This window comes from Monodon monoceros, unplaced genomic scaffold, assembly GCF_005190385.1.
Source record: "Monodon monoceros isolate NGI ecotype Baffin Bay Population unplaced genomic scaffold, NGI_Narwhal_1 Super_Scaffold_20, whole genome shotgun sequence".
NCBI classification, from domain to species: Eukaryota; Metazoa; Chordata; class Mammalia; order Artiodactyla; family Monodontidae; genus Monodon; species Monodon monoceros.
In genome coordinates, this window is record NW_021703777.1 from 133,386,402 (window position 1) to 133,407,253 (window position 20,852).

The 20,852-nt window shown below is 55.5% G+C and overlaps 1 protein-coding gene across 1 annotated transcript in view; it reads left to right on the forward strand.

The window, feature by feature from the left end:
• Positions 1 to 20,852, forward strand: part of SORCS2 (sortilin related VPS10 domain containing receptor 2) — a 479,932-nt gene that overhangs the window by 278,120 nt on the left and 180,960 nt on the right. Inside the window, exon 4 of the mRNA XM_029234725.1 lies at positions 14,119 to 14,218. Within this exon, the coding sequence (XP_029090558.1) occupies positions 14,119 to 14,218 (100 nt within the window). The remainder of the gene's footprint in view (positions 1 to 14,118; positions 14,219 to 20,852) is intronic.

Sequence of the window (20,852 nt, forward strand, 5' to 3'; positions counted from 1 at the left end):
GGTTGAGAACTGTGTCATTCATTCATTCATTCACTCATTCATTTATGCACTCGTTCAACCAACGTTTACTGGCACTCACTTCATGCAAGGTGTTGGGCCAGAGAGCTGGCCAGATACTGTCCTGGCCATTAAAGAGCATTCAGGTGGATCAAAGGAACAGGAAATCCATTTATGGTGGAGCAGGTGTCACGGGGGCTGTGGGCATGCAGACGAGCGGCAAGGGGACCCGCGGGGGAGGGAAGGGAGGGTCCAAGGGCTTCACGCGTTCTGTCTTCCCCTGCCGAAGGCTCTGCCATGAGTAAGGGTCTCCTCTCTGAGCCCCGCTTCCCTCCTGTGCAGAATGGGTAGCTGACAGTGTCCACTCCATGTGTTTTTCCAGGGCCTGCTATTGTTAGGCACTCCGGCTCCATCCTGAAGGCGCTAGGGACATGCTGGAGGTTGTTCAGAGGGTGCTTTGCATGATTTGAGAGAAGAGGAAACTAGCGCAGGTTGAAGGGACGGAGAGCGCTGTGGGCCTCTGGCTGGCACGTCTGCAGGTCCTGTCAGCTGGGAAAACACAGGCCATGCGGGTGTGAACACAGCAGTGCTTCTTACCCTCCATGGAGGGAGGGCCCTGTCCTTGCATACGGTTGATGCACACAGGGCCCCCGCAGGACTGTGTGAACGGGAGGACAGGGTGCTTCCTGGGGAGACGGCGTGCCCCCCGCCCCCGATGGAACTGGGCCAGGCTCACCTCCTGCCCCCGGCTGGACCAGGAAGGGGAAATTCCCGATTGCAAGGAGTCCCCACCTCCTCCTCTGGTGCTTCCGTCCCCCTGTTCGACACCCCATCTACAGCCATGTGTGCAGGTACAGGTCCTTTCACACCCTCCCTTCTGGAAAGTGGTTCCTGGTGAGGACTGGGGAGCTACATGTGGTGGGGTTGAAGTTTATGGGCTCAGGGCCAGACCGCCGGGGTTCAAACTCAGCTCTGCCACTTACTACTTCACCTCTCTGTGCCTCAGTCTCCTCCTCTGGAAAATGGGATGGTGCCTCGTGCTTACCATGTAGAGGGTTGGGAAGATTAAGAGAGCTGGTCCATCCAAAGCACTCAGCATGGAACTTGACGTATGGGGGAATAATTATTGATGAGTATTAATTAATGATGATTGCCATTATTCTTATTACTGCCACCTGATATCACAAGCAAGTTAAGTCTCAGATATATTGATTGACTTGTCCAAGGTCCAGGATTAGAAAAGGATGGGGGCATCTGCAAGCCCAGATCTCAAAACTTCAACCCAGAGCGGGTCAAGGGGCCTCCTGCTGAAGAATGAGAGGCCAAGGGCCTGCAGAAACCCAGGGGCAGATGTGGGAGAGTGTGTCTTTAAGGACACAGTTTAGAAATGGAAATCTGTAGGTTACTGACTTAACTATTCAGTTTTGTCATTGAATCAACCTTTGTTTTGTATTCCCTGATCCTTTTGTCATTAAAAAGTGTCAATCGAATGCCCCCGATTTCATGACTTACAGCATTTCTTTGATGTTTACTGAGATCCCGAGTTGTGTTCAACCTGTCTTACTTCCTGCTCAGTTTTTGGACTTTGTGTTGAAATATTCCTCTGAACATTTAAAAATAGAATTTCCTTCCCGATTGCCCATATCTCATCTGCTAATGTCTCTTTACATTCTTTTTCCTCTTTAAAAATGTTCAGTATATAATTTGCGCTGCCTTTAATAGAAACTGGATAGCGTCAACAGTTACTCAAAACATCAATTTAGAGTGTCAGATTCTATAACTCGGGAATTGGCATATAAAAATGTTACCATTTTATGCCAGGACCCCCTAAGAATAAATGAGGACCCTTGTTTTTTAAATATTGACTTGTAAGAGTTTCTTGGATCTGAGAATACACTTTTGAAAAGCCATGCAGAAGCTAGAGCCCCACTCCTGGCACTTGATCCTAGGGAGGGATCCAGGACGTGTTAAAGGGATGAAAATTTTTATAAAGGGCAGAGGGGCTTGCAATAGAAATAACAGGAAAATAGAAAGAAGTCAGTTTCCCAAATGCACAGCACATAGTAGGCTCTCAGTATTTTTAGAGAGGCTTTAAAAAAGTTCATCCTAACCAATGGCCTGTCAGTAATGTCACACGCACTGGATGGAGTATTACACAGCAGGCAGGAAACGCTAACCGTTTAGTTATAAAATCAGACCAAAATTTGGGCACATGTTGTAATGGCCGTACTAGAAATATGTTCACCTGTGGACAAGGGCTGGACAGGTACAGAGGGATAAGGGGACCCAGCTGATGGTTGAAAGAGAAGCTTCTTTTCTTCTTATTGTTGTAGCTGCCTTCTGTTGTTCTTATTCTGTTATTTTTTAAATGATTCCAAGAAGAGTGGAGGGTGTATCAGCATACGAGGGAAGGAAATTTTATTGGGTGTGGATTGCTAAATTTTAGGAATTCTCTGCAGGATAGATTCCAGTTCACAAGGGAAGCGTAACCCAGCCCAGCCCCCAACCGGCTTTGATGCTAAGCCTCGGTTCCAGATTTTGGGGCTCCCACTCCCCCCCCTTGAGCTTTCTTCCAGCTCCTCTGCCCTCCCCATTCCTGCTGGGAATTCCTAGCTGCACCCCCAGTTCCACAATGAGGCAGCTGCTGGACTGGGAAGCCCTTCGGAGCTGCGTTATCGGGTCTGCAGCAGGTCATTTTGTGTTATTATTTGTCTCATTATATTTGGGTGCTTCCTATCTGAAATGACCCTTCTGGGCTTTAGAGGGGGCTGGCATCCTCCCAAATCGGCGGGTTCCCTGGGAGATCATGTGCATCACTGCACTTCACCCTGGGTAGCGGGGGACAGAAGCTGGACGCGGAAGGGCCTGTTCCTGGGTAGCAACTGGCCTGTCCCGTTTGTAGGACGTGCTTGTGTGTCCTTCCCGACAAAATCCAAAGCGACAAACACCGCTCTCCCAGCCTCTCCACGACCTCTCCGCGTCCGGGTCTCCAGACTCGCCTTGGCCTTTGCAGGTGTGCCCGGCTGAGGGCTGGCAGAGCGGCTGTAAAAGCAGGGACATCTGCTGGGGTTTGATGAGGCCTGTGTGTTAAGGTGAGCAGTAGGCAGCCCCGCCTGTGCCAGGTGAGCCCTGCCCACCCCAGGACAGTGCCCAGGGACACTTCCGGGGACACAGGCCTCATTGAGTCCCGACGGTTGCAACCCAGTTCTAAAGACCCCACCATCTGGGAAAAGAGCCACGGCAAAGGTCCCACCTCGGGTCATCTTAAAACCTCCAGAAATAAAACCACCAGAGCCATTCATAGAGCTGGAAGCTGGTGGAAGTTGCCCAGTTTAGAACCCGAGTAGGACACAGTCTCACTTTGTCCCTTATGAGCCGAGCAAGGGACTCCATCTGCTTGCATCTCAGTTTCTTCATTTGTGCCTTGAGAGTCATTGGTTGGAATGGAGATGAGGTGAGGTCACTCACCCAGCGTCTTGATCCTGGGCCTGGAGCAGCCTCAGCCCGGGCCGCCTGGTCGGGGCTGAGGTCCCCGTGCGTTATTTGTGTCTCCTCCGGGCTCTGGGCCTGGACTACTCCGTAGCCCCTGCCTGGGACTTGGGCCCTCATTGCTTCGTCACAGCGGCAGGAGCAGCCAGCTTCCCCAGCAGCACTTGAGGCTGATTGTCGGGGACGCTTCCACCCCTTTGTCCAGCACCCTCTCCCTCCCCTTCCCTCCTCAGTTCCTGCCAGCTCCTCCGCCAGGCCTCCCCAGACCCCCAGGCGCATACAGAGCCTCCGCAGTTTCCCTGCGAGCCCCTGGCACCTTCCCCAGTCTTTGAGAGCCCCTGGCACGTTTCTGGACTCTGACCTCCGCTTTGGCTGCATATCCAAGGTCCTTTTCTAGTGCTTCAGCCCCGCCCCCAGGCCCTGGGGCTCCCCAGAGGCGGCTGCCCTGCCCTGCTGCACACCAGATGTGGCAGGAGCATTGCTCCTTCAGTGTGGGCGCTGGCGCAGCCCAGAGCAGGTTCCTGGTGGGCCCCTGCTAAGCTGGGTGTAAGCCCTTTCCTCCTGGTCTGTGAGAAGGTCTTGGGAGGGACTGCATCCAGCAGGAGGGGTATGGGCAGTGTCTGCTGACTGATGGGTGTGGAATTATTTCAGGATCTGAACAGGAAGTACAGTGGTGCTGGCAACACCAGCCGCAGAAACGCCTGCCCACCCACTCTGCGCTCCGCGCTCGGCACAAACCGGCACAGAATCGGCGCGGGGGAAAGGTGTGTTGGGAGGCATTCTTGAGCTGAGGGAATCACTCATCTCAGGGGTTCACTGAAAGGGAGGTGACCCTTACTGTGGAGTAAGGAGATGCAGCTGGCTGGGAGCCAGCTTGAGCAGAGCGTCCTGCAAGCAGCCTTGCAGGGTGGCCTGGTCCCTGGCTCTGCACCAATTTCCATCCCTAAGTTGTTGGTAGAGCTGCAGGCAGGGATACTGAGGCCGTCCCTGGGACCAGGCCCTGCCCAGCCCAGCTACATTCTGGAAAGATCTACTGACTTCACAGCACCTAACACATGAGGGCCCAGAGCATCAGCAGAGCCACGGCAGGGGGGGCTAGAAACCGCATGTGGAAGGGCTGCTTGGGAGACGAGCTCCTGGGATGGACTCAGAGAGAGGGGCACTGGCACGTGACTGTGAGTTTGAGCATGGAAGAATCTGGGGCCCCTGCTAGGGTGCTCCTCTGGGCCAGCACAGAGCACTGCCCGGGCTCTTTTAGGATTGGGCTTGAGTTCAAGACATGGAAACAACCTCAATGGCCGTCGACAGATGAATGGATAAAGAAGACGTGATACATATATGCAGTGGAATACTACTCAGCCATGAAAAAGAATGAAATAATGCCACTTGCAGCAACATGGGTGCAGCTAGAGATGATCATATAAGTGAAGTAAGTCAGACAGAGAAAGAAAATACCATATGATATCCCTTACATGTGGAATCTAAAATATGACAGACATGAACCTATCTATGAAACAGAAACAGACTCACAGAACAGACTTGTGGTTGCCAAGGGGGAGGGGGTTGGGGGAGGACTGGAGTGGGAGATTGGGATGAGCAGACGCAAACTATTATATAGAGAATGGATAAACAACAAGGTCCTCCTGTACAGCACAGGGAAATATATTCAATATTCTGTGATAAACCAAAATGGAAAAGAATATGAAAAAGAATGTATATATATGCATAACTGAATCACTTTGCCGTATAGCAGAAATTAACACAACATTGTAAATCATCAATACTTCAATAAAATAAATTTTAAAAAAAAGACTGGGCTTGAGTTAAGGAGAAGCCCTAAGCCAGGGAGAAAACCCACAGGTAATACTAACAGGGCTACTGAGTGGGGAAGGGCTGTGGTCAGCGTGCAAATGCTGACACGGCAGAGAGCATCACCCGCCAGGTTCTGCGAGAGGAAGAAATAGAGTCAGAAAGTCCGGACACGCAGGGTGGGTGCCCGGCCCTGTGAGCATCCCCGAGGGACAGGAGTGCATGCCCGGGGGACGGCCTGGGGTGCAGCAGAGAAGGCAGACTTGAGCCAACAGCTTGGGCTTAAACTGAGTTTCCTGTAGTTGCCGTGTGACCCTGAGCAAGGCAGGTGATACGCCTTGAGCCTCAGTTTCCTCACCTGTAAAATGGGAAGGCATGCTCCTGGTCGATGCTATCGTCCTGTTCCTGGGAGGCCGAGCCCCGCCCTTGGCCTGGTGTCCAGAGCGTGTGAGACCCTGTGTCTATTAATCCCCCCAAGAGGCCTTTCCCGTTGCAGGGAGACCACGCTCTCAGCTCCTCGGGGCAACTTGCCTGGCGTCGCCCCACTACTGCCATCGCACCCCTTTGAGGGCAGGCTGAGACCCCTTCCCTCAGCTCACCCACCTGGCTGGCACCCGACTCCCCGTTTCACGCTGAGAATGTCAAGCCACGTCACGGAATTTTCTTGAATGACTTGACCGGCCACCTTAATTCTCTCTCCCTGGCTGATCCCAAGAGGGTTTACTTGTCAATCCCGGGCAGCGGATCAAAGCCTCGTCTTTCCAGGGCCCCTGGAGTTGTCGGTTCCTGAGGACAAGGGTGGCCCCTGGGTGGTGGCCTCTCGACATCAGTCCCTTCTCATCTCACATCACAGACTAAAGTTCAGCAGGGCGTTCAACTGGGAAACCATCCTAACACACATTACCTCCTCTGGTGGGAGGGCCCAGGGTGGATGCCCGGAGACCAAGATTGAGTCCCGGCTGTGCCACGGATCCCCAGGGGACTCTGCACACATCCCTTCCTTGCCGGGCCTCCGTTTCCCCGCATGAACAGTGCAGGTGGGAGTTCCCATCCCTGGTGTGGCTTTGGGGTCTGCCCGGGTGCTTTGCACACCGACGGTGCAAAGCTAGTGCCGGTCCTCTGGGTAATCATCAGGGCGCACAAGGGGAGTCCACACAGCCACGCCTCCGGCCAGAGAGAGGTCCACACGGATACGGTGTGGCATCAGTGCCCCTCAGGAGGCTCCATGATGCGGGGACCTGTCACCTGCCCGTGACCACGAGCCCACCTTGTACTCTCCCTCCACACACCGGCTCCAGTCTCACAGTGGGCATCTGAGGTCTGTGCCGTTGACCCCTTTTACAGATAAACAAACCAAGTCTCGCAGAGGCCTTGCCCAGTGCCCTGTGCCCAGGCCTTGCCCAAAGCCACATGCTTGCAGGTGGTACCAACCACGCAGGGGGTGCCCCCTTTCCCACCTGTGTGGTTTCCCAAAGTAGCCGGGAGACTGTGGGAGCTGGGGGCTCATCCGCACAGGGGGAGGGGCCGGAGCTGAACTTACGTCCCTGCCAATGATATAATTATAGAGATTGAAAATGGCTTAATTAAATAATTTTTTTTAAAGTGAATATGTACAGACACTCAGCAATTAAGCGGCCGATTTTCAAATAGCAATTTTCCAACTGCACTTGTCTTCCATGTGTCTATGTACCCGATTTTAGAGTCTGGTTTTTTTCTTCCAAAATTTTTAATTTGAATAAATCTAGATTGGATGATCACTTCCTGAGGTGCAGTTAGAAGAACTTGGAGGTGGTATTAGTGCTGGGGAAGTTCAGGGTGGGTGTGGGGAGGATGCCGGGCCCAGAGGAGACCCAGGGTGAGCACTGTTCCTCTGCACTTCCCCCTCCTCTTCCCTTCCCCCACCCTCCTTTTTCCCTCTTCCCCTTCCTTCCTCCCTTCTATCCTTCCTTCTGGACATGGAGAGCTCTCACAGGCATTTTCACGATCCTGAGATGAGAGGGGGAGTCTCTCCCCAACAGGCAAGTTCAAGGGTCTGGCTGGTGCTCAGACATTAATCAAATCCAATCCCCACAGTTTCTACGGAAAACTTGCCCAGAGTGGGATACCATCTCACCCGAGGTCACACAGCCTTCGGGTCTGGTACCTGGTGCCCCTCCATAAGCATCCAGCAAGCATTTATTGAGTGCTGGCTGCGAGCCTGACCTGTGGATTCTTGCATGATCTTGGTGACCGCTCTCCTCGCTCCAACTGGGTCACCTGTAGGGACTTGAGGAGGATGCGGCCTTACATTCAGGGTTGGTGCCCTGGGGCTGTGAGGGATTTAGATAAGAGTCAGGAATGTGAGACATTTACTTGAGTCATCCTTGTCTCAAGCTTGGTGAGCTCATGACAGAGATCTGCGCACTCTGGGAAAGAGACAGCATCCTCCAACGTCGGGCATCTTGAGCGTCCCTGGGCATCTCCGGTTTGCATCCTGAGTGGTGCTTATTTTCAGCAGCCCTCAGACACACAGGGCGAGGCAGGGACCACATAACACTCCGTCACTTTCTACTTTCCTTTCTTGGAATAACTCTTCATAACACGGATACCATCACTGCTAGACTTGTTCCTTCACTTGAAGTCTTTGAGAAACAAGCGGTCTTGGGAAATAATGAAGTGAAATATGGATACCTGCGTGGCCCCAGGCAATGAGGTCTGCCTGGGCAAGGGTTTCCCCAAGCACTGGTCTCGGGGTCGGGGAGGCCGGGAGCCCAGGGAACAGGCAAGGACACTGCAGGTGAAAGGCATGTGACCACTGCCTTTTCCATTCATGGGGACCCCAGGGACTCCAGCTCTCCGATGCCTCGAGGGGAAACCGATACCCCATCCTGAGTGTGTGCCCGGGAGCTCAGTCTCAGTAGCAGCGAGGGGGCATGGCCAGACCCCTGACCCCCAGACCCCTTCTTCTTGGCCTCACGGGATCTCAGGACTCCCCCGACCAGTGTCAGGCGAGGAGGTGGCCCAGGCCGTGGACACAGGGAAACACGTGCTGCTCTGAACTCTCCCATCTTCGAGCCCCACCGTATCCTGCAGGCTTAGTGGGTGCCGGTGAGCGAGCCTCACCCAGGGGCTGACCTGACTTCCCCGAGCCACACCCCATCTGAAGCAGCATCCTCCATCCTCCGTGTCACCCGGGTCACCTTCCGTCTCCTCCCTCGACCTTACACCTTGCCATCCCCAGCTTCCGGGCGTGTGCCCTGCCCTTCCTTTCTTCTCCTCCCCACTGCCACTCCCTCCGCCTCAGTCACCTGTCCCACCCGCAGTCACCCCAGTCTTCCTAAAATAGTAGCAATGACAAACTCCTACCATGCGGGCTTTGAGACACCGTCAAACACTTTTCCCACGGTCACTCGGCTCATCCCCTTCCAGATGGGGGCACAGACCTGACCCTGCAGAACCCCGCTAACACCCTGCAGACTCCACCCACAGCCTCAGCCTGTGTCCAGACCAGCGAGTCCGGTAGGAATAGGATGCAAACCACGCGTGGATTGTCATTAAAAAGTAGAAACCGGGGACCTGGAAAGAGCTGGAGGAAACTTAAAGGCATATTACTAAGTGAGAAAAGCCAGTCTTGAAAAGGCTACAGACCAATAGATGACATTCTAGAAAAGGCAGAACTATGGAGACGGTGAAAAGATCAGTGGTTATGGGAGCGGGGCAGGGAGGGAGGGTGCATAGGCGAGCCCAGGGCATTTTAGGGCAGTGACACTACTCTGTATGACACTATAACGGTGGACACATGTCACTGTACACTTGTCCATAGAATGTCAACCCAAGAGTGACCCCTCACATAAGCTAGAGACTCTGGGTAATGATGGTGTGTCAGTAACGGTTCATCAGCTGTAACACACATGCTGCTCTGGCGGGGGAGGGAGGTGCATGACGTAATGGAGATTATGCACGTTTGGGGGCGGGGGGACACGGGAAATCTCTGCACCTTCCTCTGTTTAGCTGTGAACCCCAAACTTCTCTTAGAAATTTAACTCTATTAATTAAAGAAACAGGTGCAATTAGTCTTAATAATGGACTTTTTAACTCAGTATATCCACAGTATTAGGTCAACATGCAATCAATATAACATTATAATGAAATAGTTTACATTCTTTTTTTTAAAATTTATTTATTTAATTTTGGCTGTTGGGTCTTTGTTGCTGCACGTGGGCTTTCTCTAGTTACGGTGAGCGGGGGCTACTCTTTGTTGCAGTGCGCAGGCTTCTCATTGCGGTGGCTTCTCTTGTTGCGGAGCACGGGCTCTAGGCACTTGGGCTTCAGTACTTGTGGCATGCAGTCTCAGTAGTTGTGGCACATGGGCTCAGTAGTTGTGGCGCACGGGCTTAGTTGCTCCACAGCCTGTAGGATCTTCCCCAACCAAGGCTCGAACCCGTGTCCCCTGCATTGGCAGGTGGATTCCTAACCACTGCACCACCCGGGAAGTCCAAAATAGTTTACATTCTTTTTTATCTACTAGCGGGGGCTGTGATCCAGAGCAGGCCCAGATCTCTCTGTGGCCTCTGGGGTTGTTCACACCTGCCCCCGTCCACCTTGCCAGCCTCTGGCCCCGTCACCTCTCTCACAGTTCACTGTAGCCACTCTTGCCCCCAACCTGCTCCAAAGCCCTACCTTAGACCTGGCTCCAACGCCCACCTGTGGAAGGAGGAATAATACCCCCCAAAGATGTCACGTCCTAATCCCTGGAGCCTGTGAATATGTCACGTGGCAAAGGGGACTTTGCAGGTGTGATTAAGATGGGGAGATTGGGAGGGAGTCCCCTGGCGGTCCAGGGGTCAGGACTTCTCGCTTTCACTGCCGTGGCCCTAGGGGAGCTAAGATCCCGCAACGTGCGCGGCGAGGCCAATGGGGAGATGATGCTAGATTAGCCCTGTGGGCCCTGTGTAATCACAAGGGTCCTCACAGGAGGAGTCCAAGGGAGGTTTGGCTACAAGTGAAAGAGATGTGACAATGGAAGCAGAGGCTGGAGGATTTGCTTCGAAGATGGAGGGTGGGCCACAAGCCACAGAATGCAGGTGCCTCTGGAAGCTGGAAAAAGCAAGGGAACAAGTTTTCCCCTGAAGCTTCCAGAAGGTGCAGAGGCCTTGATTTTAGCGCATAAGGACCATTTGGGCTTCTGACCGCCAGAACTGCATGATAACGCACGTGCCTTATTTTAAGTCACTGAGTTTGTGGTGATTTGTTCCAGCCCCCACTGGAAACTCTGCAGTCCCCTCTTTGGTGACGGCCCCCCAGCCAGCATCGGCCTCCCTCTCCTTGGAGCCTGTCGTCCACCAGGAACCCCTCAAGGACAGGGGGAGATGAAGAGGGCCTGGGATGGGGCGATGGAGGTGTTGGGATGCAATGTAAATGATTTAGGAGGAAGAGTCAGCAAGATGGATTAGCTGGGCAGTGGGGGCAGTATGGGGGCGGGGCAGCCAAGGATGGCCCCTGGCCCCGGGCGGTGTGACGTCCCCCTTAGAGTCTCCCAAGATTCTCTGGAGGTGTCCATCTGTCTGCTCTCTCTGTCCCACAGTGTCTGTCCTACTCACCAGGGGATGAAGTGACTGGCGCATAGTAGCTACTCAATAAACATATGTGGCAGGAATGAATTTGAACAAATAAAGAAATCTGAATTCCCAGTCCCAGTGTGATGCTTAAAGCATAAAAGAGCTGAACAAATGTTGAACGAAAGAGTGAATGAATGAATGCACTGATGTCCCAGTCTCTGGCAGGTGGCCTGGGACTTGGGGCTAATGGCTATCTGAGGAATTGGATTTGCATTGTCTGGCGGAGTGAGGTGTTTCGGACGCTGCCATAGCTGGTGATGCAGTGGCAGGACTTTGCTTTAAACAGATCCCTCCTTCCCCGTCCAGAGAGAAGGGAGAGGGGCCCCTGTCCTCAGGGCCTTTGTACCTGCCCTTCCCTCTACCTGCGATGCTGTACTAGTTCCTCGGGCTGCCATACAACGTACCACACACTGGCTGCCTTTAGACAATGGAAATTGTTGTCTGCGGTCTAGAGGCTGGAAGTCTGGGATCCAGGTGTCGGCAGGGTTGGTTCCTTCCGGAGGATCTAGGGGAAATCTGCTCCATGCCCCTCTCCAGTCTTCTGGGGGTGGCTGGCAATCCTTGGTGTCTTTGCCTGTCTCCGTGGTCACATGACGTTCTCCCTGTGTGTCTCTGCCCACATTTCCTTCTTTCAACGACACCAGTCATTGGGTTGCGGCCCATCCTACTCTAGTATGACCTCATCTTAACTTAATTCCATCTGCAAAGACCCTATTTGCAAATAAAGGTCACATTCACGGGTTCTGGGTAGACATAAGTTTGGGGGAGACATTACTTAACCCAGTACAGGTGGCTTTCCCACAGCCAGGCACTTAGCACGTTCTCTTCCTTCCTTCCCCTCTCAGCCCAGACATCACCGGTCTGAGGGCCCTTCCCTGCCACGCTCTCTGAGACAGCAATCCACTGCCCCCTCCATCCCCCTACCCTGTTTATTCTTCTTCCCAGACCTTGTCTCCTTTGACACGGCTATAGTTTTGCTTATCTATCTATCACCCTCCTCCCCGGGCCCCACTAGAATGTAGGTTCCCGGGCAGCAGGGCCTAGATCCCACTGGCGCCCTGCTGTGGACCCACACCAGCAGGTGCCCTTGAGTGAGCAGGTATGAACAGGCTGCTGTGGCCACAGGTGGGGGACTAGGGGGGAGGCTGGACCCTGGGGAGGCAGCTGGGCCGGAGAGGGAAACAGGATGGAGGGAAGGAGTGGACTGCCCGGTGTCTGGAAGGCAGAATCGATCGCAGGTCTTAGAGATGCTTGTTGGTGTGAGGTGAGGGGCCAAGAGGCTCAGAGCTTACCAGGCACCGAGCTCCAAGCACAGCTGTTCGTGTCGGGGGCGGGGGCGGTTCTAGAATTGCCTGGGTCTCTGGATCAGCCCTCTGCCAATGGGCCTCTGACTCCCTCCTTCCCAAAGAAAATCAATTCTCCCCAATTACACCTCCAGCGGGGCTGCTTTGTTCTCTCCAGCGGGCCCTCCCTGGGGAGGCCAGAGGCGGGCAGAGGCCCAGGGGACCCTGCTGGGGGTCCGGCGGGGCGGCCCCTGCTGGAGTTCCCAGGGAGTCAGAGGGCAGGGGCTGCCTTCTGTCCTGGCCTGGGAAGGACCTTGGGGCTTGAGGACTTCCAGGGACATGGGGCCACTAAGCACAAAGGCCACAAACACAGCCCATCTTCCTGGAGCCTCGGTGAAACAGAAGGCTTGGGGAAGAAGCAGGGAGGAAGCACCGCCCTATAGAAAGTGCTGAGGATGTACTATGGGATGGAATTGAAACACTGCCGGTGGGGTGCGGTGTTTACGCTGAGCAGCTCCAGGCCTCCCCCAGGAGCCCAGGCTACACTGGGCAAGTCTGACACTCACGGCCCGGTCCAGCCCCTCCGTGGGCCCAGAGAGGGGAAGGGGCTGCTTGGGCCGCCTGCAGGCCGGGCTCCACACGGTGCTAGGGTCCGAGGACAGGAATCCAGGTGACTGCCCCGCCCCACTTCCACCTCCCATAAGCTGGGATTGGCCGCCCTTGGCCCTGGAGCTCAGCTCCATGCAGGCCGGTCTCAGTGGTGATCAGAAAGATGGACAGCCCCAGGGGGCACCGGCACGGCAGGCCTCAGTAGCCTTGGGCTCCCACTCCTGGTCCCGTCCCCGCCTTGGGGTGAGCCTCCTGACCGGTCAGAAGACAGGACAGCCTGGGAGAAGCTGAGGTCTCTGGAATAACGCACGTTGGTTTAAGGACTGGAGGCAAAGTGCGGCCTGGGCCTGGCCATGTGTCCAGCTCTCTGCGGCCGCAGCACGTTTGAACCAGCTGGTCACAAGGAGTGCTGGGTGCTGAGCTTCAGCATGGAATTAATCCCATGTCCCGACGTGTTGGTTGCTGTGATATTGCCTGTGATGTCTTATCTCCCTCTCACTGCTGCGGCCGCTCTGGGCGGAGGTTAGATCTCAGAGATCCTCTCCTGCAGCCCTTGCCTTACGGACAGGAAAGTGGGCAGCCCCCTGGGCGGCAGGGACTGGCCCCGGCCTGGCTGTGGCGAGTGGATGCTGACACCCACTGGCCGGCACAGGGATTGGGTCTGATTCCCAGCAGCTCTGGAGCTTGGGTACTTGCTGCCGCCACTGCAGCCCTGTGGGTGCACGTGGTCAGGGTGGAGGGTGCAGCTCGCTGGAAGAACTCAGGGTCCAGAGAGGGAAACAGACAAGCAGACAGGCCTCAGGGCAGCGGGGAACTTCTAGAGAGCAAACAGGACTCCAGCTGCTCGTGGGGGGCCCGTGCTCGTATCCTGAGTCGGCCACCTGTCAGCTGAGTGATTTCAGGCCAGAATGTATCCCCTCCGAGCCTCCTCCCGGCCCTCTGGTCATCTTCGAGTTGGACGTAATCTGTCCAGGTTTTCCGAGGAATCAAACAGATGGAAGGACCTAGACGTGGCCAGTACATATGAGACCCTGTGTAACCAGTGAGACGCAGATACAGTAAAGCTAACATAGACCGTGGACCGCCCAGGGCAGGTGGCTCGTGGGAAGACAGGCTGGCATTCGCAGCTCCAGACCTATGCTAGTGCTGGGTGTCCCTGAGGGAGCCCCAGTCTCCTCCTGGTCCCCTGGGGCATGCTGCTCCGGGGAAAGGGAGAGGATACACCCGAGGGTGTCCTGGGCGCTGCACCCACACTGGCGGGGGACACCGTGTGGGCTGGATACCTCTGCACGTGGAGGGGCCTGTCACTGACAGCTGTCTTCCTGTCCTCCCAGGTCATCGGACTTCGGGACGTCCTACACCAAGCTTACCCTTCAGCCTGGCATCACTACCGTCATCGACAACTTCTACATCTGCCCGACCAACAAGAGAAAGGTAGGCTCTGCACGGCGGGAGCCGCTGCCGCCTTGCTTCTCCGGGATCCTGACGGCGGGGCGGAGGTGTTTACCTCCCAGCTCCCTGCGTCACCCTTCCCGCTTCCGCCTGAAATCATTTGGATGAATTAAGTTTTAAAGCAGCAGCTGGGCCTTGGGAGAAAGTTTGTCCTGGTGCGTTTGTTTTCCCCTGCCCTGGGCCAGCATCCATCCAGGTAGAGCGGGGTAGGGGCAGGGGTGGCCACTCTGGAGGGGAGAAAGAATGTCTCGTTTTGGTCTGGCGTCCTTGGATAGCAGCAAGGAGGGGTCCCGATCTCCTGCAGGGTCTTTTAGTTGTTGATTTGGTTTTGATTTGGCTTTGGTGTCTCATCTGAGCTTTACTTTCTGTTTTCTCGGTCTGAGCGTGTCTTCTGACTCTGCTCTCTGCCTGGCTGTGGGATCAGGGAACTTTGTCGTTTCCAGGCTACGGCCGCCTCCACCAGGTTCCGTGAGAAGACCCTTTTGCAAAGCCATGGTTGCCTCCTAGCCACCTCGGGACCCCAGACTGAGGTCAGAGGGAGCACCCAGGGCAGAGCCGTCCTGTGCACTTGACTCCATGCAGGGAAGTAGACCATTGTCACAGAGAGGAACTTGGACAGATCAGGTTCCTCCTGGGAAATGGGATGTCACGCCAGAGAATTGTGACGTTGGGGATTAGAACCCAGAGCCCAGCCCACGGGCACCGATGGATGCTCTGACGCAACGTAGAGCCCGGAAAACCTCTGTAGACTGATGAGAGTCCCGGGAAGAGAGTCATCATTGCCAGATGGCCGGATGCGGAGGGCACTGGAGGGTTTGCCGGTCACGCTGACGGCACATTATTGGGGTCAGAGGAGTCGATGCGTGCGTGAACTTGGCAGGTTCTGCAGGGACCGAGGCCCCATTGTGGAGGTTTCGGAACATGAGGACTGATGTGCATTGCCGTTCCCTGGGAGCTGTCCAGGGAATCTTGATTGGCACTTTTTAATGGGATGTCAGCTTTCTAAAGCAGGTCTCTCCCCTCTGCCAACACCCTTCCTGGACTTTTAATGCTGTAAAAGCTTCCTGATGGACAGAATTGGAATGCAGAGGTGGGGAGGGCTGCTGGAGAGGGGGGAACTTCACAGGGACACCGGTGCCTGCCCGGAGGGGACTCGGGACTGAACAGAGAGAGGCAGGGGTTTGGTTTTGCCCGGGTCTCCCTGGGCCCTGCTCGGGGACTTCACGTGCACGATCTCACTCTGTCCCACAGGGGCCGAGGAAGGAGGTGTTATTAACCCATTTTCCAGGGCAGAAAACTGAGGCACAGGAAGGTGAGACTTAGCACTTAATCACACAGCTGGTGGTGGGAGGTCTGGATTTGACCCCAGCCTCATGTGGGTTCAGAGCTGAGGGGTTTTCTTGTGCAGGAGTGAGAGCAAGTACGGGGGAATGACCCCCCAACTACCACCCGACCCCGACTCCCCGCAGCTCAGCCCGCGTGCTCCCCGAGCTGTCCCCGTCCCGTGTCTGGTCGGCCCCAGCCCGGGCTGGTGAGGGGTCAGCGCTGGGATGCAGCCCTTGCTCTGCTGGGAGCTCAGTGCTTTTCCCGCGTGCCGTCCCCGCTCTCTGAGCCACAGGGTTCTCTTGGGGGGCGGGGGGGTCAGCAAGGGAAATGCCCAGGCGGCACCCTAGCCCAGGCCTGGGTGCAGCAGCATGTACATAGAACAGGGACCTTCGTTGGCCAGGAGAGCTGAGTGCTTGGAAGGGGCAAGGACAGACATCCTGCTTCCCTGCCCGCTGTCATCTCTCTCCCTGGGGCCACTGTGATTTGGATGCGAGACAAGGGAGGGCTGCCGCGGGCTGGTGCTGACCCAAGCCAGAAGCCCCCCCATCACCCCCAAACTCCAGCCAGCAGTGGACACGGGAGGCCATGCCACGCATCTCCTGTACGTCCTCCAATTTCTATCTGTCTAGCCAGCCCGGTCCTGGAAGCTTCTTCCAAGCTGACCCTGCTGTCCCTCACCAGCTGGGAGGACCCACAGGTGCCCAGATGTGACGGTGGCTCCAGGGCCGGCCCCAAACGCCATGTCCTCCTTTGGAAACGAGAAAGGCAGAGGCAACAGTGGCAGTCACAGAACGGGGAGTCTCTGAGGCGTGAGGTCAGGGGAGGCTGCCGGGCTGCCAGCAGTGAGTCCAGACAGACCCTGGTCCTGCGCGAAGTAGCCTCTGCTGAGCCTGTGTCCTGCTGTGAAGGGGGTGGCTGGGGGTTAATGAGATGATGGGCGGGGGCTCAGCAAAGGGGCTTCTAGGTCACGTAGGGCATCCGGGCAGGCAAAGGGCACCAGGAGTGAAGCATCAGTTTTGGCTACCAGGGGGCTCGGGGCAGATGGAGAGCTGGGGGCTCTGATTGGGGTGCTCAGCAGAACCTCCTCTGCAGGCAACATTGGGCTAGGGATGCAGGCAGGGAGACGTGTGCATCTTTAAAAAAAGATAGGACATGATCGGCGATGCCTGTGAGAGGTTATTTGATAATTTGGACATTTAGCCTGGAAATATCGCTGGGGATAGAGGCTGGGTCTGGTCGGCCGCTGTGCCCAGCACAAACACTCAGCCAATGTTAAAGGATGAATGCATGCATGCATGAATGAATGAATGAATGAGCGAGTGCCACAAGCTGCAGCCGGTCCCGCTGAGTGGATGCTATTGCCGAGTCGCCCACCTGATCCGCAGACTCCACCTGCACCTGGATGGGGCCTGTAGGCGTGGAGCCCGAGGCTCCTTCCTGGGGTTGCGTGGGGCACCCTGCATTTGTAGGGTAGCCTGGGGGACAGCACCCAGGCCTGGGAGCCCTGTCCTCAGTCCAGTTCTGCCATGACCCTCCAGCGAGGGGACATCAGGGAGGTCCCAAGGTGTCTCATCTCTTAACGGGGGCAATGATGGAGGGGAGATTGACAGGTGAGTGCTGAAAGAACCTCACTCATTACCCTGCCACTTAAGATATCCGCTGAATCACGGCTCCCAAGTGTGTCCCCTTTCCAATCTCTGGCACCTGTGAATGTCACCTTATGTTTTAAATGCATATAGGAGCAGAAAAGCCACAGTCCCTGTCACAGAAAAAGCTGATGTGAGACCATGTCAAGTAAAGAACCGGAAGCCACGGGGGCTGGAGAAGGTAGAGGGGAGATTTGGGGGCCACGGGCTGGTCTTCCAACTTCTGAAGGGCGGGCCTAGGGATCGGGAAGCAGTCCAGGCAGACTGCTTGGTGGAAACTGGATTTTACTCAGGTCCATCTCCTCAACTGTGCACAGCCCCTAGCACTCAGCCAACACTCAGGAAATACGGGTGCAATGGGCTGGACTGGAGATGGGGTGGGACCCCTTCAGGGAAAGAGATTTCCATTTAATAAAAGGAAAAATTTCCCCCTGTCATTGCATTCATTTTTTCGTTCATCTGTAGCTTCTCAATTCCTAAGCCACCCACTGGCGATCATTCTCAGTATGCCAGGCCCTAGGCCAGAACCACACGTCAATCATAGTCATTTATTTGTGCAGAGGTGGGGCATGACTGGGGGGTTTACATCATCCCTGCATTGCCCAGATGAGAAAACAGAGGCTCGGGGGAAGCTGGGAGAATAGTCCAGGTCACCCAGCTGGTAGGTAGCAAAGCTGTCACCAATGCATCAAACATATTGTGTCTCTGTACTTGGCATTGAGCAAGGATTTAAATCCAGTTCTGCTAGATGCCAGAGCCCCCTCTGTCATACCTTTGAACTCACCAGGCACCCTGGGGCAAAGTTCCAGGGGGCAGATGGGGTTCCCCATGTCTGTGCAAGCCCAGCGCAGCCTGCTGTGCTGGAAGTGGGGAGTGTGTAACCCGCTGTGGCTGGACAGGGCTCGATCTGACCACAGCTGAGCTGTGTGACTCAGGGCAGATCCTGTTTCTTCTCCAGGCCTCAGTGTCTCCCTCCATAAGATCAGGAGGTTGAACTGGGGGTTCTCCAAAGCCCCTTCCATCTCCGGCATTCTGGGCTCTCCTGGTCTCCTCCCAGGGGAAGAGCAGCAGCTGGGGAATGAGATGCACGTGGGCAGAGCCCAGACTCTGCTCTGTTTACCACGTGTCTTGGCTTCTCCTCCGCAAGAGGGCAGGTTTCACCAGATGTCCAAGCTCTGTCTCAATCCGACCCCCATCCATTCAGCAGATGTGGGTCGAGGTCCTACTGTGTGCCAGGCTGCATGCTTGGTGCTGGAGGGTGAGAACCCTGGGTCCAATCTTGTAAATATCAGTTGTACATTAAGCACCTACTATGTGCTGGGGCCCTTTGCTGGGCGCTGGGATGTGAAGGTGAACTGGACAGGCAACTTGATCCTTCCTGAACCTTTGAGGCTCTGGTGGAGCCCTGGGAAACCGAACCCCTCCTGCTGCTTTTTTGTGGGAGGAACAAGAAAAGGGGCCAAAGTCGGCCTCTAGCGGGACAGGTTTACCCCAGAGTGAGTGTGATCTGGGAAAAGATGGGGTTCTTCATTTGCAGGGGCGCCTGCTTCAGCATGAGCGGAGGGTCTACCTCTCTAGTTATTGGTAATGGACGGGTTTTGCAGGAAGATGTGAATGCTATTAGGAGTCCATTCAACAATTACAGGCTAAGCAGTACTTTATAGCTTCTTAAGAGGCCACTTTGCAACCTGTCTTACAAAATGAATTCCCTTTTATTTTTGTCTTGCCTGTAGTATAATCAGAGCCCCCGCCTTGATGCCCATGGGCAAGGCATTCTACCATTGTCATGGCGTGACCTGAGACCCCGGGGGCCCTGAGGATCCCTCAGCATCCCCCGTATGCCTTCCGTGCTGTCTGAGTACCCGATTTGGCTTTGGACTACCAGCACATTTCTGACTCAGCATGAGAACCCCATGGCACGGGGAGAGGGTGTGAGGGCACAGCCCGGGGGAGCTGGCCGCGGCATGGAATTGCTTTCAAGTGTCGTGTGAATTTTCACTTTACTTCATGATATATCAGTGTTGGTTTGAATACTAAAATCACACACACACACACACAAACACACACACACACACACACATTTTCAACAAAAAGTCTTTGTTAACCTGATGACCCAGGACAATACTCTTGTTTTAAGCCTCAGAACCCCTGGCCCAGCCACCAGCGTGGACCCTCTTGGGTACATGACTCCTAATTGGAGAAGCACAAGGTCAGGACAAGATCTCCATCAATTCATCTATTCATTCATTCCGCTCACTCACCTGAGACGTTTTGAGAAAATGCCACATGCCGAGCACTCAGGATCGAAAACTGAATCTGACCAAAATCTTGCCTTCGAGAAACTCAGTGTCGCAGAGAGCGAACCGTGGCTGGTCGCGATGAGGAAGAGCCCGAGCTGCAAAGGCTCTTTATGTATCGGGCTCCGTGTTAGGAGCGTTATGTACGTTATCTCTGATCCCTGCAACCCCTGGCAGAGTCAGGGCTTGTGCACCATCTCACAGGAGAAGGGACCGAGGCCAGACAGGTCCTGGAGCTTCTCCGAGGCCACACGCCAGTGGACAGACAAGTCAGGGTTTGCACGCTGCCCAGGTGGCCCTACTGTCACTGCCCTTCCCACTGCCGGGTCCACCTTTGAGCAGCTCTGTTCCCACACCTAACAGCCTGTCCTCAGGGTCACCGAGGCCGCCCCCTCCAGGCGGCGGGAAGCCTAAGGGAGAGGGCACAGGCCTGGGAGCCGGGTTCAGATCCCAGTGCAGCAGTTGAACCAAGCTCTCTGGACCTCAGAGCTCTCCCTGGGGAGACGGGTGGTGCTGTCTCCCGCCCCTGCTGCCCCATTGGTGCAACTGTGTCCTGCAGCTGAGGTGAGGCCGGGGCTTGTGAATTATTCTACAGCCCGTGGCATGTCTGCTTCCGTGGGACTCTCAGTGTGTGAAAACATGGAAGTAAGCACCTTCTTCCACTCTTTGTCTCTGGATGTCTTTTCTGTTCCAGGTGTAGAACAGGTCCTAGGCACTCTCTGTCTCTCCATCTCTGCCTCTGTCTCTCTCTCCTCTACTCAGTTCCCCTGCCTTTTATCCCAAACCTGGTCTCCAACCCTGAGCCCCCTCACTAGTATAGAGGCCCCTCCAGGCCCTCCCGGCTGTGGAGGCCCTACCCATTACCTGGCAGCCCCTCCCCTCCGGTGTGGAGACCCCACTCCCTCCCTGCTGTGGAAGCCCCGCCCCCTCCCTGGTATAGACGCCCCACCCCTTCCTGGTATGGAGGCCCCGCCCCTTACCTGGCAGCCCCTCCCCTCCAGTCTGGAGGCCTCACCCCCTCCCTGCTGTGGAAGCCCTGCCCCTTCCCTGGTATAGAGGCCCCGCCCCTTTCTAGTATGGAGGCACTTTCCCTTCCCTGCTGTGGAGGCTCCTCCTCTCTAGTGCAGAGGCCCCGCCCTGCTGTCGAGGCCCCACCCCTTTCTGGGTGGAGCCCCGCCCCTCTTCCCTGGCAGCGGACCTCTTGGATCAGTCCCCGTCTTGTTTCCTGTTTTGGCCCCGCGGTGCACGGTGGTGGTCGGCCCTCGGGAGGGAGCCGAGGTTAGCTCAGTCCCATAGACACGGCCACCTGCAGACCCTCCTGTTGCTCAGAGGACTGCTCGGTGGGAC